Below are 13,180 nucleotides of genomic sequence, written 5' to 3'. Positions count from 1 at the left end.
TCTCAGGTCCAGATAAAGATAACAAGGTATAACGTTACATTACTGTCTGTATTTTGTAGCGACAAGAAGAACCTTCACTTGCAAGCAACGGAAAGTTACAATTTTTTTCGGAGGCGAAGGCGGTTTGGGGCGAGTCTTCAATGCCTTTAACTAAATAATTGTCTGATCAAGTCGTCGTTGCACACGTTGCAAACGCCCTGCTCTGTTTTTAAGTAGTAAGAAACCTACTAACACATTTATTTTCAAACGCATATCTAACAGTAAATTTTGGTTGGTATAAATGAATGTCGCCAGGACGGGCATTTTGAACTGGGAAATCATTACTGGTCGGTGGACGAAATATCCCAAATTTCACAAGTAGGCCTAATTGAAATGTCCGGTCAAAGGAATTCTCTCCCTTTAGATTAATGTTAGTTATTTTCAGAGTCTGCCCCGTCAGCCCGTCAATTCACTGATTCTGATTCGTGTAAACCCAGCAAGGGTTTCAAGGATATTACGAGGTAACTTTTACAACCAGCTTGTGTATGGCTAGACCCCCCCCCCCTCCCCCAAGCTTGAAAACGTATCGACCTGTCAGTGCAAACAATGGGTTAGCTTCTACATGTTTCAAATGCAAAGTATAATCGTTTCATATATCTGTTATGTCTGTTATGTCAACTAAGCCTCTAGTGGTTTCACAACATTGTCAGGGTATCTTGAGTTAAAGTTTTTACGTTTACTTTTATATGTACAGTGCATACGACATGATGTGTGTGTTTCATGCAAACTCAATCAAGACAGAACCAGGAATACATACCATGCATGGACATTGATCGAGGACCCGCTCTTATAGTGTAGGGATTGATCCAGGATTTTCAAGACAGAGAGGGTGTGGCCCTTGGTCTTTGAAGCCAATTCTCAAATGAGGGAGAACACGGGGTCCTCCGCCAGAAAACTATTAACATATTGAACTATAACTATCTTCTGTAACTAAGACTACACGCAAGATTGTGACGACTTTTCATTTCTTGTGGGGTTCAAACAGTGGCGGAGCTAGGAGTATTGGTCAAGGGGGGGGGGGCGAGATTGGTCTGTAGCGGCGCTTTCGACACTATCTAAGCGGAGCGCCACCACAGGTTGGCGCGGAGCCTACAAACAAATTTTGAGTAAAGATACTTCCTAGATCGCCGGAAATGACCCTTTCCTGGCCCAATTGCTAATTTGCAAATAAACGAAGAATAAATAGGTGTCATCGCCAACAAAATGTGACAAATGTCAATAGGTAGATGAGAGCGCAATAAAAAAGTAAATAATTGCGAATAAGTAAAAAGTGGTAAAAAGCTGAAAAGGGCGTCAGCAGTCCATTTGAGTCCGCCAGGGGGGGGGGGGCATCCGCCCCCTGACTGTATGGACGCTCCGCCACCGGGTTCAAAGATAACGGAATGGGAGGTGTTATGATCTCAGTTTTGGCATGGCTTGGGCTGAGCTTGAGCAAGATTTGGGGTTTGGTGTCTTTGCCCGCGACGGTACTCTCAGACTGATTCTGATTATCGTGGTTTCGTATACAAAACACTACGCATATCTTGACTATAAGAAAATCCGCCCTAGATACCCTAATGTTTCCGTTAAAACTGGGGTACCCTACTCGACCTTCCCGACCAATGGCTCATTACTTTTTACGGAAAAAGTAGGGTTTCTAGGACGGATTTTCTTATAGGCAGGATCTGCGTAATAAAAATGTTGACGGACCTGCTCGTCCTATATACAGATCCCATTTTATTTCACGGAATTGGTGTGGTGGTCCTATCGTGTGTATGCATACAAACAATAGGACCACAATATCAATGCTAAAGTCGAGCGAACGCAAAGTACAGTGCGAAAAGAGTGAACGGATACAAAAGGTGTGTACTGCAAAAGACTCCATTAATAATATGGAAGGATGTGATATCCCATATTATACAACACCTAATTATATTCCGGCCATTTGATTGGTCAATTGCTCGTCGATTGCATGCAAAATCCGCTCTTTTGCACTCTATGAAATAGAACCATGTGTTATACTTTTTTGATAGCACTTTTTCAATGGTAAGAGAGCAGAGAAAGCTGTCTGTTCAAAACAATCTGTTGCATGAGTGCATTTTACATCAAATTATATCCAAATTTGAAGGTGTTGTATGAAACAAATAATGAATGGTTTCCATTCGTGCAATAGTGCAAATATTTCATTCGTTGAAAGATGTAATTTGTTCCATTCAACTCGGCTGCGCCTCGTTGAATGGAACATTCCATCTTTCAACGAATGAAATATTTGCACTATTGCACGAATGGAAACCATTCATTATTTGTATATCATACAAGGAATGTCTTTGGTTTATGCATGACTATGATTATGCCTAGCTCATGAAGTTTTCGAATTAATTAAAATATTTTATATCTAAATTAATTAAATAAAAAAAATTATCTAAAATATCTAAAATAATATCTAAATTAATTATATCTAAATTAATTGCGCCATGAACATTCTTTGAGTGGTGTGTGCGCATTATAAGTCTTATTATTATTATTATTATTAAGTATCCGAGTTCTGTTCTCCTAGCTATATTTTTGTACCAGAATACCATATAGACCACAAATACTGTTTTCTATTGAAATTATGTGGTTATCATTCTAAGGCAATATTTTTGTTAAATGTTGCTTCATCGCTATTGATTCTTGATTTGATTGAAGCAGAACGACTACTTACGCACTCCGATTTATCTTATGTTTTATTCATTTATTTAAAGCTTAAAACATAGAAAAGGCATCAGGAGATTTACTAAATTTCTTATAAGTACCAGAGGGAGTGTCTAATTATGGTTGTATATTTCATTCTTATGAGGTCTCGTAGCGAGTCAGGCACGAGGAAAATCGAGGGAAAGCCAACAAGTTTCACCTTCCGACACAATCAAAACTACCATATTTCTAATTGCTTTTACCAGTCGTTCAATCATTAGCGCTTAGCCAATCTCTCTGTAACATCTCATTAGATGCTTTTTTTTTATTTTCTCTCGTTTTTTTTTATCGCACAGTATTGTATGGGCTTTAGCCTAGTCAAATTTCCTTCGTCTTTATTGAATTATGAAAAATTTCAGAATGATATTATAAAGTATTATCAAAGTGAAACAAAATTTTAACCTGGTAAGAGATCATATATTTTCGTTATAAAGTGTGGTCTTCATAAAATAGAAAAGAAAGAGATACAAGTATTAGTTAGTAGTAATTGTTTTTTTTTATTATTCTTTGTTTATTATTGTCATCTTTAATGAGGGTAGTCCTGCTCAGTGCAGAAGCACTGCTTTCCAGAGGAGCCCTCATTAGCAACTACGGTTTTGAACCTTTTTAAAAATATTTGAAAGGTTCCTGTAAGGGTTACATGTTGATGAGAACTTTGACTCATCAACGCAGGCCTTATCGTTAATCTTAATCTATAATTTAAATTATCCTAATCAATCAGATAAACATGTTCTTTTAAAGATATTGTTGTTGTAAAATTTGTATCATTCACAAGGTATGAATGGACTATGATTAATTTGTCTGACAAATTAATGATCATGTTTAAAAACATTTTTTGCTAATGTAAAATTGGTTGATGATGTCCCAGAATGTCAAAACGTAATTCATAACTGTAGCAACATAAATTCACTAAAATGTTTTATAGCAAAGACAGGTATGCCTACTTAAACTCGAAACGAATATATATCTATTCTTCATCCTCTTTGTCATTTTCAACCCTAGAATCTGGCTGGAAGGCTTCATTCCTTTGCTCTGTCATTTCAGGTTTCTTCTTTTTATTTCTTGGTTTCATTATTTGTCTCAAGTCTTCTATAGTTTGTGGTTGCGTTGTTTTTCTTGTATCTGGTAGGGTTAGTATGCTGAAAGCAGTTACTAATGATAAAGCAGCCATAAGAATCGTCGAAAAGTTCTGTAAATATTTATCCTACGGAGACGAAAATCAAAATGGAATATGTGAAATGTATCGCGGTTAAAAGACGATGAGATGTCTTACTTGCATACCTAGAAATCATGTTGCATGCTGGGTTTTTCCCCTGTCATTTCTATATACAACGTCCGGCTGCTTGAAGGTTAATACAGTTGAGTTACATTTCCCCAAACTTCGTTTTATTGTTGCTTCAGCTAACGGACGATTCAGTCTCAAACTCTCATCACCTACAGATTTTATTAATTAGTGTTAGTTACATGTAAAGAGATATAAACCTTGGAAAACGTAACAGCACTACCAAAAATATAACGAGAGTCTACGTCAGACGTTAATGGATGAAAACGTCATTGAACTATCCTCTTAACTGTGAAGTGTAGTGATCTATCAAATATAATTCAATTATCTGCTTTACATTGAAGTGTCGGCAAAAAAACCACGCCTGATGGTTAAACTTCACCTCTTGGGAAAATACAACAGTTTAATTTCATTGGATTATATATAAGCAGTTAAATAGATGAAGAGGGAAAGATTTCTTCCTTCCTCAACTATTCCACTTTAATAAAGTATTCTCCTACCACGTATAGCATGAATGGTGCCAGTATCGCACCTATCCTCCCCACACACAACGTCCAGCCATTCCCCATATTTCTGAAGGAAAAAAGAAGATTGTTGGATATGTACAGTTTGTCTATACCAACCGCACCGATGCTGTCTACCTCATCATGCCCCTGTATTCAGGGCTTGGTCGGTTATACTTCCAGCCTCCACCGGTAATTGAACTCACCGGCCTCCCGCTTTACATCCGGTTGCCCCCAATCATTTGGTCTATGGACAATGATGTTTTCTCGATAGGTTCGAAACCACTAATCGAAGCAGTATTGCCCGGAGGCTATGCAAAACGCTATAAGGATCTCAAATATTGCTTTATGATAAGTTTTTGTGAAACTTCCAGTGGGACCGTAATTTCTCTTACCTCAATGGTGTCGGGTTTAACTCCATGATTAAGAGAAGAAGCCCTCCAAGTGTCATAGTGATGAAAAATTTACCAAGAAGGGATAACCAAACCTTCAACGTGCCAAGATCTGTTCCATTTTCTACAAAATAAAACAGACTTTGAATAGAAGAAATATTAAATATCCCACCTTATTACATGATAACCCATCTCAGTATCGTGTCTGTAGCTCGAGATATCATTGATTGGACGTAAACTTTATTGACTAGCTTAACTCCAGATATTATGTACTGACGACTGGTGGTCTTTAATAGACCTACCTTCCTCTAATCTTCTTGTTAAATGCGTCCTTGAAATGTGGTACATTAAAATGTTAGTTTAGCTTTAAAAGTTAAGTCTATTTAGAATACCATTTAAGAGGCAACTTTTTCGTAGAAATACTATTTCCTCTGTGGATATGTAATGCAAGAAAAGCAAAGACACTTCAGTTCCATTACCATGGTGGCATCTTCACTCCATACTGTCGCCAGATGCATTCCAAAATATTAAGAAAATGAAAATGAAAACGTCATATCTTTGCGATACTAAATACCATGGTGATGTAGTTTTGACCTAAATATATATCCTCCGATGTTGTTAATGAAGCAATCATCAAACATCGGAATATTATGATGACTAGATTACATCATCAAGTTATCTCTGTTGACACTTAGATCTCATTGTACGGAATGTATAATGCTTTAGCTAAGGATTGTATGGTAATATCATAATTTGTGGTTTTGAAAACTTACTTGTTTGGTCCGGGATGAGTAATATCACAGTCAACGCCGCAAAACACATAAAGTGACAAAACGATAAAACGTACGTCCTACGAAACCTAGAAAACAACAAGAAAAACAACGAAAAAGATAGAGAGGTGGAGCAGTGGCGGCGCCAAGGGGGGGGGGGCTTGGGGGGGGGGGGGCTTTAGCCCCCCACTGAAGTAGTCAGCCCCCCCATTAGCCCCCCCAACTGAAATAGGCAAAAAAAAATAAACCTCATTGAAACAAAATAGCCTACCCAAATTTTGTCAGCCATAACGCAGTGCTACAATGGTCAATGGAAATTTTGATGCATTTTTATAATAATTTTGCATGATATAATAATTGCACGATATAATAATTGAGCAAAGGAATTGGATCTTTCACAGCAGGTAATATTTTAGTGATACGAAAACTGTGAATTGGTATCTTCCATTCTAATTTGACTAAAGTTACTCACAAAAAAATGCATATTTTTGGAGCAACTTTCAGGTGACAAAAGCCTCGCTAAATGCCACCATTTTGCATGTAGGCCTTTCCAGGATTGGGAAAAATTTCAAAAGGGGAGGGGGCACCCTCCCCTTATACCCCTCCCCCAGGACGGCGATCACTCAATCTTGTAAGCCACCCAAAAAATTGGCTCAGCCCCCCCCTTAGCCTCCCCAACTAAAAATTCCTGGCGCCGCCACTAAGGTGGAGAGAGGGAGGGGGGGGGGGGTAAAGAGACAGAGAGAGAGAAAGAAATAGGGATGGAGAGACAGAGGTGGAGAGAGCGAGATTAATATACAGAGTTAGAGGGGTGGAGAGGGGGGGAAGGGGGCGGCGGTGAGGGTGAGGGTGTAACAGTGCGTTAGAAATGATCAGAGGGCCCCACTTTTAACATATGATAGCCAATGATCTCTTCTAGCTTGAGAAAAGAAAGGCAGAAAACAAAAACAGCTGACCATGTGCATACGTTGGCAAAATAATTGCTCATTTTAATTTGTATATGAAGTACTGGCTTGGCCCCATAAACATCTGCTCGGCACCCCATAAATTGCCAGAATTTCTCTTTTTAGAAAAAATAGTCATGCTTGCCCTAGGCCTACTATAGGTAAAAAGCTTGCAGGTCAATGAGGATATTAATGGAGCACTATTGTACCTATTATGACTTACCAACCGTAAATGAAAGGTGATAAAATCCTGGCAGGAACTTCCACCAAAGCACTGTAAAAGAAGTTCAGATAAGGGTCTCCAGATAACCGACCGGTACTCAAAGCAAACCCAAAGTATACGACAGTCAACGTAAACCTGTAGATATTTCAATGAAACATTGACTCACTGCAAAATATGTTACCATTCTGAGCCGGCGCAGAAATCATGCAGTGGAATGTAAAAGATAAATGGTTATGCATGAAATTAAAAGTAGTTAAAACAGCTTTTGTTTTAAGCTAATGTTATTCTCTCTCTCAAACTGTCAAGACGCGTTAAAACTGGACATGAAAAAGTACAATATAGAAGAAGGAATTGTACCAAGTTTTTAGCTATACCCACCGTGGGCATTTTAGCAGTGTCGCAACATGCTAGTGTTACATGAAACTGATATTATCGATATGATGTTTTTCCACCTTTCTTGAACCTTCAGTTTTTGGGCTTTAGTGTTTTCTGATAATGTTTTTTTTTCAATGTCACTACACAACTGAATGTTATTGTATCTATCCATACGTTCTTTATCCAAGCATACTACTGTCAGTCTTTACATAAACACAGAAATTAAAATCCATGTGAAATTAGCGTAATTATTTATTGTAATTATACCTGAGAACACTCAAGACAATGGTCACGTGTAACACCGGCGGTTTGAACAAATCCAGGTAGGTCTTCTTTTCTTCAGATTTGCTTTGAACATCACCTTCTAAGCGCTCTTTAGTCTCATCAATATTGTTACTTTCAATGTCTTTAACGGTCTTTTCCAAATTATTTTGCTCTCCATCCGAACTATGTTGCACAGTTGAGTTATTCAGTCGTTCGTCACAATTTAATGACAAATCACCTGCATATATGGTAAATATGTCCTTTGCAGGTATAGGCTCAGTCTGGTAGTATATATCTTTCGGTACTTCTGTGCCATTAATCTTGGCTAATTTTTCTATTAATTGGTTAACAGCCTCTTCTTTCTTAGCATCGTTCATTAGCCATCTTAGAGATTCTGGCAGAAACCTTTAATTACATAAGAGAAAAAAAAAGCATGTTGCAAATATTGCCATATATTGTTTTACAGTGAAAGTTATACTTTTGACATGCAGGGAACTAAATCAAATTGTAAACTTTTTATTGTGTCACAACGTTGTACCGAGGCATGTAGTGCTATGATAGGCATTATAGCCTACACGTTACATATACGAATTGCGCCGTTGTCCGTTATCTTTGTGGATTGCACCTTAATGTTATTGGAGTGATGGACTGCTATAGCATTGTATTTTTGCCGAATTAGATGAACCGTATTGGCGTCGTACCTATGGCACACGCGTTACATGTTTTTTTTTTATCTTCTCAGAGAAAAGAAACATAAGATTCTAGCCTTTTGTAAAGTACATAATATTTTATACAATGTTACTTGATTTATTCTGATGGGAATTCATACTTGTCTGTTCAGTAATTTGATTTAAATTAGAATGACACAAAGAAACGAATCATTCTTCCAACCGCTGTATAATTATTTATATAACTTTATTTTATTAATATCAACATCATACATTGCAACAAAGACTTCTTCAATTGACAATTGTTCTATAAACTTACCATATTCCAAAGGTCGCAAGTACCACCGGTGCAGTAATGGCTAATTGCAGATAACGCCAGTCACGGATCAGAAATGCCAACAGAGACATAAACATTAAACCAACGGAAAAGAGAACCGACGGTACTGTCATTGCAATGCTCCGATATTTGGGAATCATATACTCAGATACGATGCTGTTAATACAAATCCAAATCCCCTGTTAAAGAGACAAGACACAAAGCACGTTGTGTAATAGGCAATAATGAATGGATGTATCCGAAAGAGTTGATTGAAAAAATGAAATACTCCTGAACGAATGAAAGAATAGATGTATGAACGAGCACACGAACGAAGGAGCATAAAGGAAAGACAAATTATAAATACTGTTTATAACGCTTGACACTCATGTGCTTTTATAAGATCATAACACTTATTCTTTTTTAAAACACTTCAGGTTCTGCTATGCAACTGGTAAATTTTAACACAAATCAATCATTAATGTATTCATGGATTTATCGTCCACCTATATATGTTGAATGCATAGTTGGCCTAATTACGAAATTGAAAGCGCTTCACACTGTGTATAATTGTACTTTGTTTGAAAGCTGAGGAATTTGTAATGTTGTTCTCATTCAAACTAGTATTGATATTTCTATTGAATTTGATTGAATATTTAAAAATTGATTATTTTCTATATATTGAGTAAATTTCTATAATAAGGAAGGATGCTTACCATATGCGCGACTCCTCCGAAGAATCTAAAGACCAAGAAGGAGGCGAAGTTTGGAGAGAGACATATCACAAGGCAGAAAATATCATATAAGAGAAAAGCCAGAAGAATACTCGGTCTCCTGCCGAAGCGATCTGCTAACATCCCGAAAGCGAAAGCTCCTACCATCCCACCGACATGCAAAATAGATTGGCCCAATTCAGCTGCTGGGTTGTTTGTGCAAACGAGATCCCACTGTGAGGTTCATAATGATAGTAATTATTATAGTTTTAATTTTAATTATGATAGTAAGTATTTATTTTAATGCAATGTTAAGAAATAAAGGGAAGCGCTTCACTTTCATAATTATAAGAATGTGTAAAATTAAGTTGGGCTGACGTTTCGATCCTAGTAGGATCTTCTTCAGAGGCTAAATGACAAGGGTCATTTTGTTTTATTTTATTTTGATAATTTTATGAATGTTCCTTTTTTTTATGTTGTAAATTGCATCTTGACCAACGAACTTTAAATTCACTTGTCAACTTTAAATTATGGCGGGATCAGGGTTGTTACTATAAATGTATTAAGTGAGATATATTAACTGATTTTCTTGAACTAATTTTCAATCGAGTGTACCTGTTGTAGGATTAAGTTAAATTTTATTATTTTCATAAAACTAAATACAGTGAACTATATTGACTTATACCTTATATCGATCGCTTGTCAATTCTTTTCTCTTTCCTTAACCCTTATCTATACCTTCACGAGATGAAGAAAGTTAGTACCAAATACAAAAATTATGGAATGAAAATGAAAAACAAAATACAACACTTGGTAACGTGGGAACCAATACCTCGCTAATAATGGTCTCTCCATATACGTCGGTACTAAACTCCCATCCATTCTGACAGTCTTGGGTATCGTTATAGATTCCCGGTTGCACATACTCTCGACACGAGGAATACACCTGACTAACGTCGATGTCACCTTCGAGAGGGATGGATTGATTTTTATAGTATCCTTCTTGTAAAATACAATGGTGTTCCGGTGTCGCCGCCAAAAAGACAATACATTGTTCCATCAACGGTGTAAAGCATTGTATATAAGCAGATGTTATCAACAGTATGATTTGAAGACGCCCGAACGGTTTCAGTTTGTTCAGGATGTTGTCCGTCGAAACGAACGTCATTATTAGGTGCTGCTATGAGTTTAGGTTAGGGTATGAGTAAGGTCAATGTAATATGTGCCATATATTACTGAGAACATATACAAAACGGCAGTTGAAACAGCATATTATCCAAGTTCATACATATCGTAACACAGTTGCTGATCGTTCTCTGACGAAAATACCTGGGGGACATCTTTTTGTCTAAAGCAAGAGAAACGAAATTGAAGCTCGAGGTCAACCTAAATACACAGCTAAAAAGTAGAATACATCCCAAACGAACGATTTCCAAGTTTTTATGATATCACCGAAAAATATGTGACTTCTTATATGATTTATAGCGCTGAGCAACAGACAAGTGATAATGTCTTTGTTCTTAAGTATAGTCCAGATTTGTCTGTCCAGCATACCGCATTGGCCTTTATATGATTGAAGAATAAACAGCCACTCTTCAAATTTCTTCTTAACAAATGCGGTTTTTATCAAGGCATGACAACAACGTGACCTTACAGTGATCCCGCAATGACTGTCTTCATTCCAAAGGTTACAGCTACTTAAAAGAGTCACAAGCTGTTATCACGGAACAGGGTTTTAAACAATGCAAACTGAAATCGTGTCTATTTTGTATAGCTCCTTGACATAAGCTGATGTGACACTGATCAATAAGATAACAAGATACTACATGAAACTCTGTTTGCATTGATGGCGGTGCAGAACGGATGACATGACAGTATGCTAAATAACATCAAAGACTTCAAAGACTTTTTTAGAAGAATTTTAGTTTCGAATAACTTTGTCAAGGTAATTGTACTTCATCACCGTAGGTGGAATTATGATTTGCAAAGTCATTTTGGGCGATGTCTAGATATTGCGAAGACATAGAGCCAACGTAATATTCCTTATCAGTAGTTTGAACGCGATCATGGTTCCTTTTCCTCCACGAGTTGAGAATATGTTTCAGCCAACAAAAGAGCGGAGTGATGACTTGCAAAACAACTGGTTGCGGCGTCGGTAGCCTTCCAGAAGGTCCACGAAGATCCCGGAATAATAGAAATAGTCTTACAATCTGACTAGACTCGTATCGGAATGATCCACAGTAACATGTCCTCTTCATGTGGTGACAAGAATCTCTTGCACATCTCAGATAGAGTTTCTAAAATTGAATAATTGGCAGCGATGCTTCTCCACCACAATTGGGTCTTATGTAATATTGTCTGCATGATTACTGTCTACTCATTTGTAAGATATTTAGCTATATATATATATTATATATATATATATATATATATATATAATATAACGAAAATCCACGTTTACTCCAAAAGAAAATATTATTAGAGAAACCAGAGAAATAAGATATGACTCATAATTGACAAAGAAAGACGTTTCATATTAAGTAATAATTATTTCTCTTTTAACGGAAAAAATTATCTACAAATCAGTGGTACCGCTATGGGCACTAAGATGGCACCTTGTTACGTCAACATATTTATGCACGAATTGGAACAGGAAATGCTATCCACTTCTCCTCTTAAGCCATCACATTATTATAGATATATTGACGATATATTATTTGTTTGGCCACATGGTGAAGAATCTCTTAAGTCTTGATCAAAGAAAGACTTAAGAGATTCTTACACTTATCTAGCGTCATACTTTCAGTGTCACATTTTGTACTTTTCATTCGACTGCCAAGTATTGACGAAGGTCCCTGGGGGACCGAAAATTCCAATATATTTTCTAAAACTTACTCCTTATTTGTCAATTATATATAAATATATATATATATATATATGTATATAATTATTTTATTTATACATATACGGTGTCATGAGTTGAAAAAACAAGAACAGTGAGGGTGCTTTTACACTAGACTCGGATCTCACTTCCTGATCTTATCAGGAGATCGCATTACCAGTTGACCATCATATGCCTTGATCCGGGCGCATGCACAAATAGCTCGTACTCTGATCCTCCCTGTGAACGACGAGTGCTTAAGCGGAAGTGGCTTCCGGATATATTGCGAAAGAGCAACGCACGAGCATGAGCACTAAGTGTCAGTCTCTCTCTCTCTTTCTATCTCTTTATGTATATATGAAACACTCAAATAACTTCATTGATACTCCTTATCCTTCATCTCTTTTCACTGCAAACACCGATATTTTGTACTCCTAATATGATTTGATTGACATATTCAGACAAAGGCATATACATGTGCTCATGTTTGATCACAAGTGATGACTTCATGTTGAGTTACATTCTAACGTTTCTATTCTGCACAAAAATTTCAACCCACCAAACACTACAACAAACGTCCTCAATTTCCTTCGTCGCAATATTAACATCAGAAATACCAGTGTCAAACAACAAGCTTACAAGGCACTAGTGAGGCCAATCCTGGAGTACAGCAACACTGTTTGGGACCCTTATACCAATAAACTGATAAATAACATTGAAATGGTTCAAAGACGTGCTGCAAGGTTTGCCCTCAATCGTTACCGCCGCACATCAAGTGTTGGGACGATGCTGCATTAACCAAGTTTGGAAACCTCTTGCCGAAAGACGTAGAATATCGAGGTTGACAATGTTCTACAAAATGCAGAACCATTTGATAGCCATTGATCCAGCACAATATCTTACCTCAAATGACCACCAAGTTCTAACCAGATGTGAAAACACCCAAGCCTATCATAATCCACATTGTTCTAAAGACTATTATAGGATGTTTCTTTCCCGCCGTACTGTACGTGATTGGAACTATCTATCTGAAGAGTCTATAAGTGCCCAATCTGCTGAAGCTTTTAAAAACCTAATCCAGTTAGACTAATGTTCACA

The 13,180-nt window shown here is 37.1% G+C and overlaps 1 protein-coding gene across 1 annotated transcript; it reads right to left on the bottom strand.

The window, feature by feature from the left end:
• Positions 1 to 3,366: 3,366 nt before the first annotated feature.
• LOC139978906 (solute carrier family 22 member 21-like) lies at positions 3,367 to 10,894 on the bottom strand. Its single transcript, XM_071989472.1, has 9 exons — positions 10,034 to 10,894; positions 9,205 to 9,435; positions 8,492 to 8,688; positions 7,508 to 7,909; positions 6,866 to 7,000; positions 5,702 to 5,787; positions 4,932 to 5,052; positions 4,534 to 4,606; positions 3,367 to 3,955 (listed from the first exon to the last, which is right to left on the bottom strand). The coding sequence occupies exons 1-9, from the start codon at positions 10,367 to 10,369 to the stop codon at positions 3,719 to 3,721; spliced, it is 1,818 nt and encodes a 605-aa protein (XP_071845573.1). The 5' UTR covers positions 10,370 to 10,894; the 3' UTR covers positions 3,367 to 3,718.
• Positions 10,895 to 13,180: the final 2,286 nt, after the last annotated feature.

The sequence above is a fragment of the Apostichopus japonicus genome, chromosome 13 (genome assembly GCF_037975245.1).
Source record: "Apostichopus japonicus isolate 1M-3 chromosome 13, ASM3797524v1, whole genome shotgun sequence".
Taxonomy (NCBI): Eukaryota; Metazoa; Echinodermata; class Holothuroidea; order Aspidochirotida; family Stichopodidae; genus Apostichopus; species Apostichopus japonicus.
This window is presented reverse-complemented; position numbering and strand designations above follow the sequence as displayed.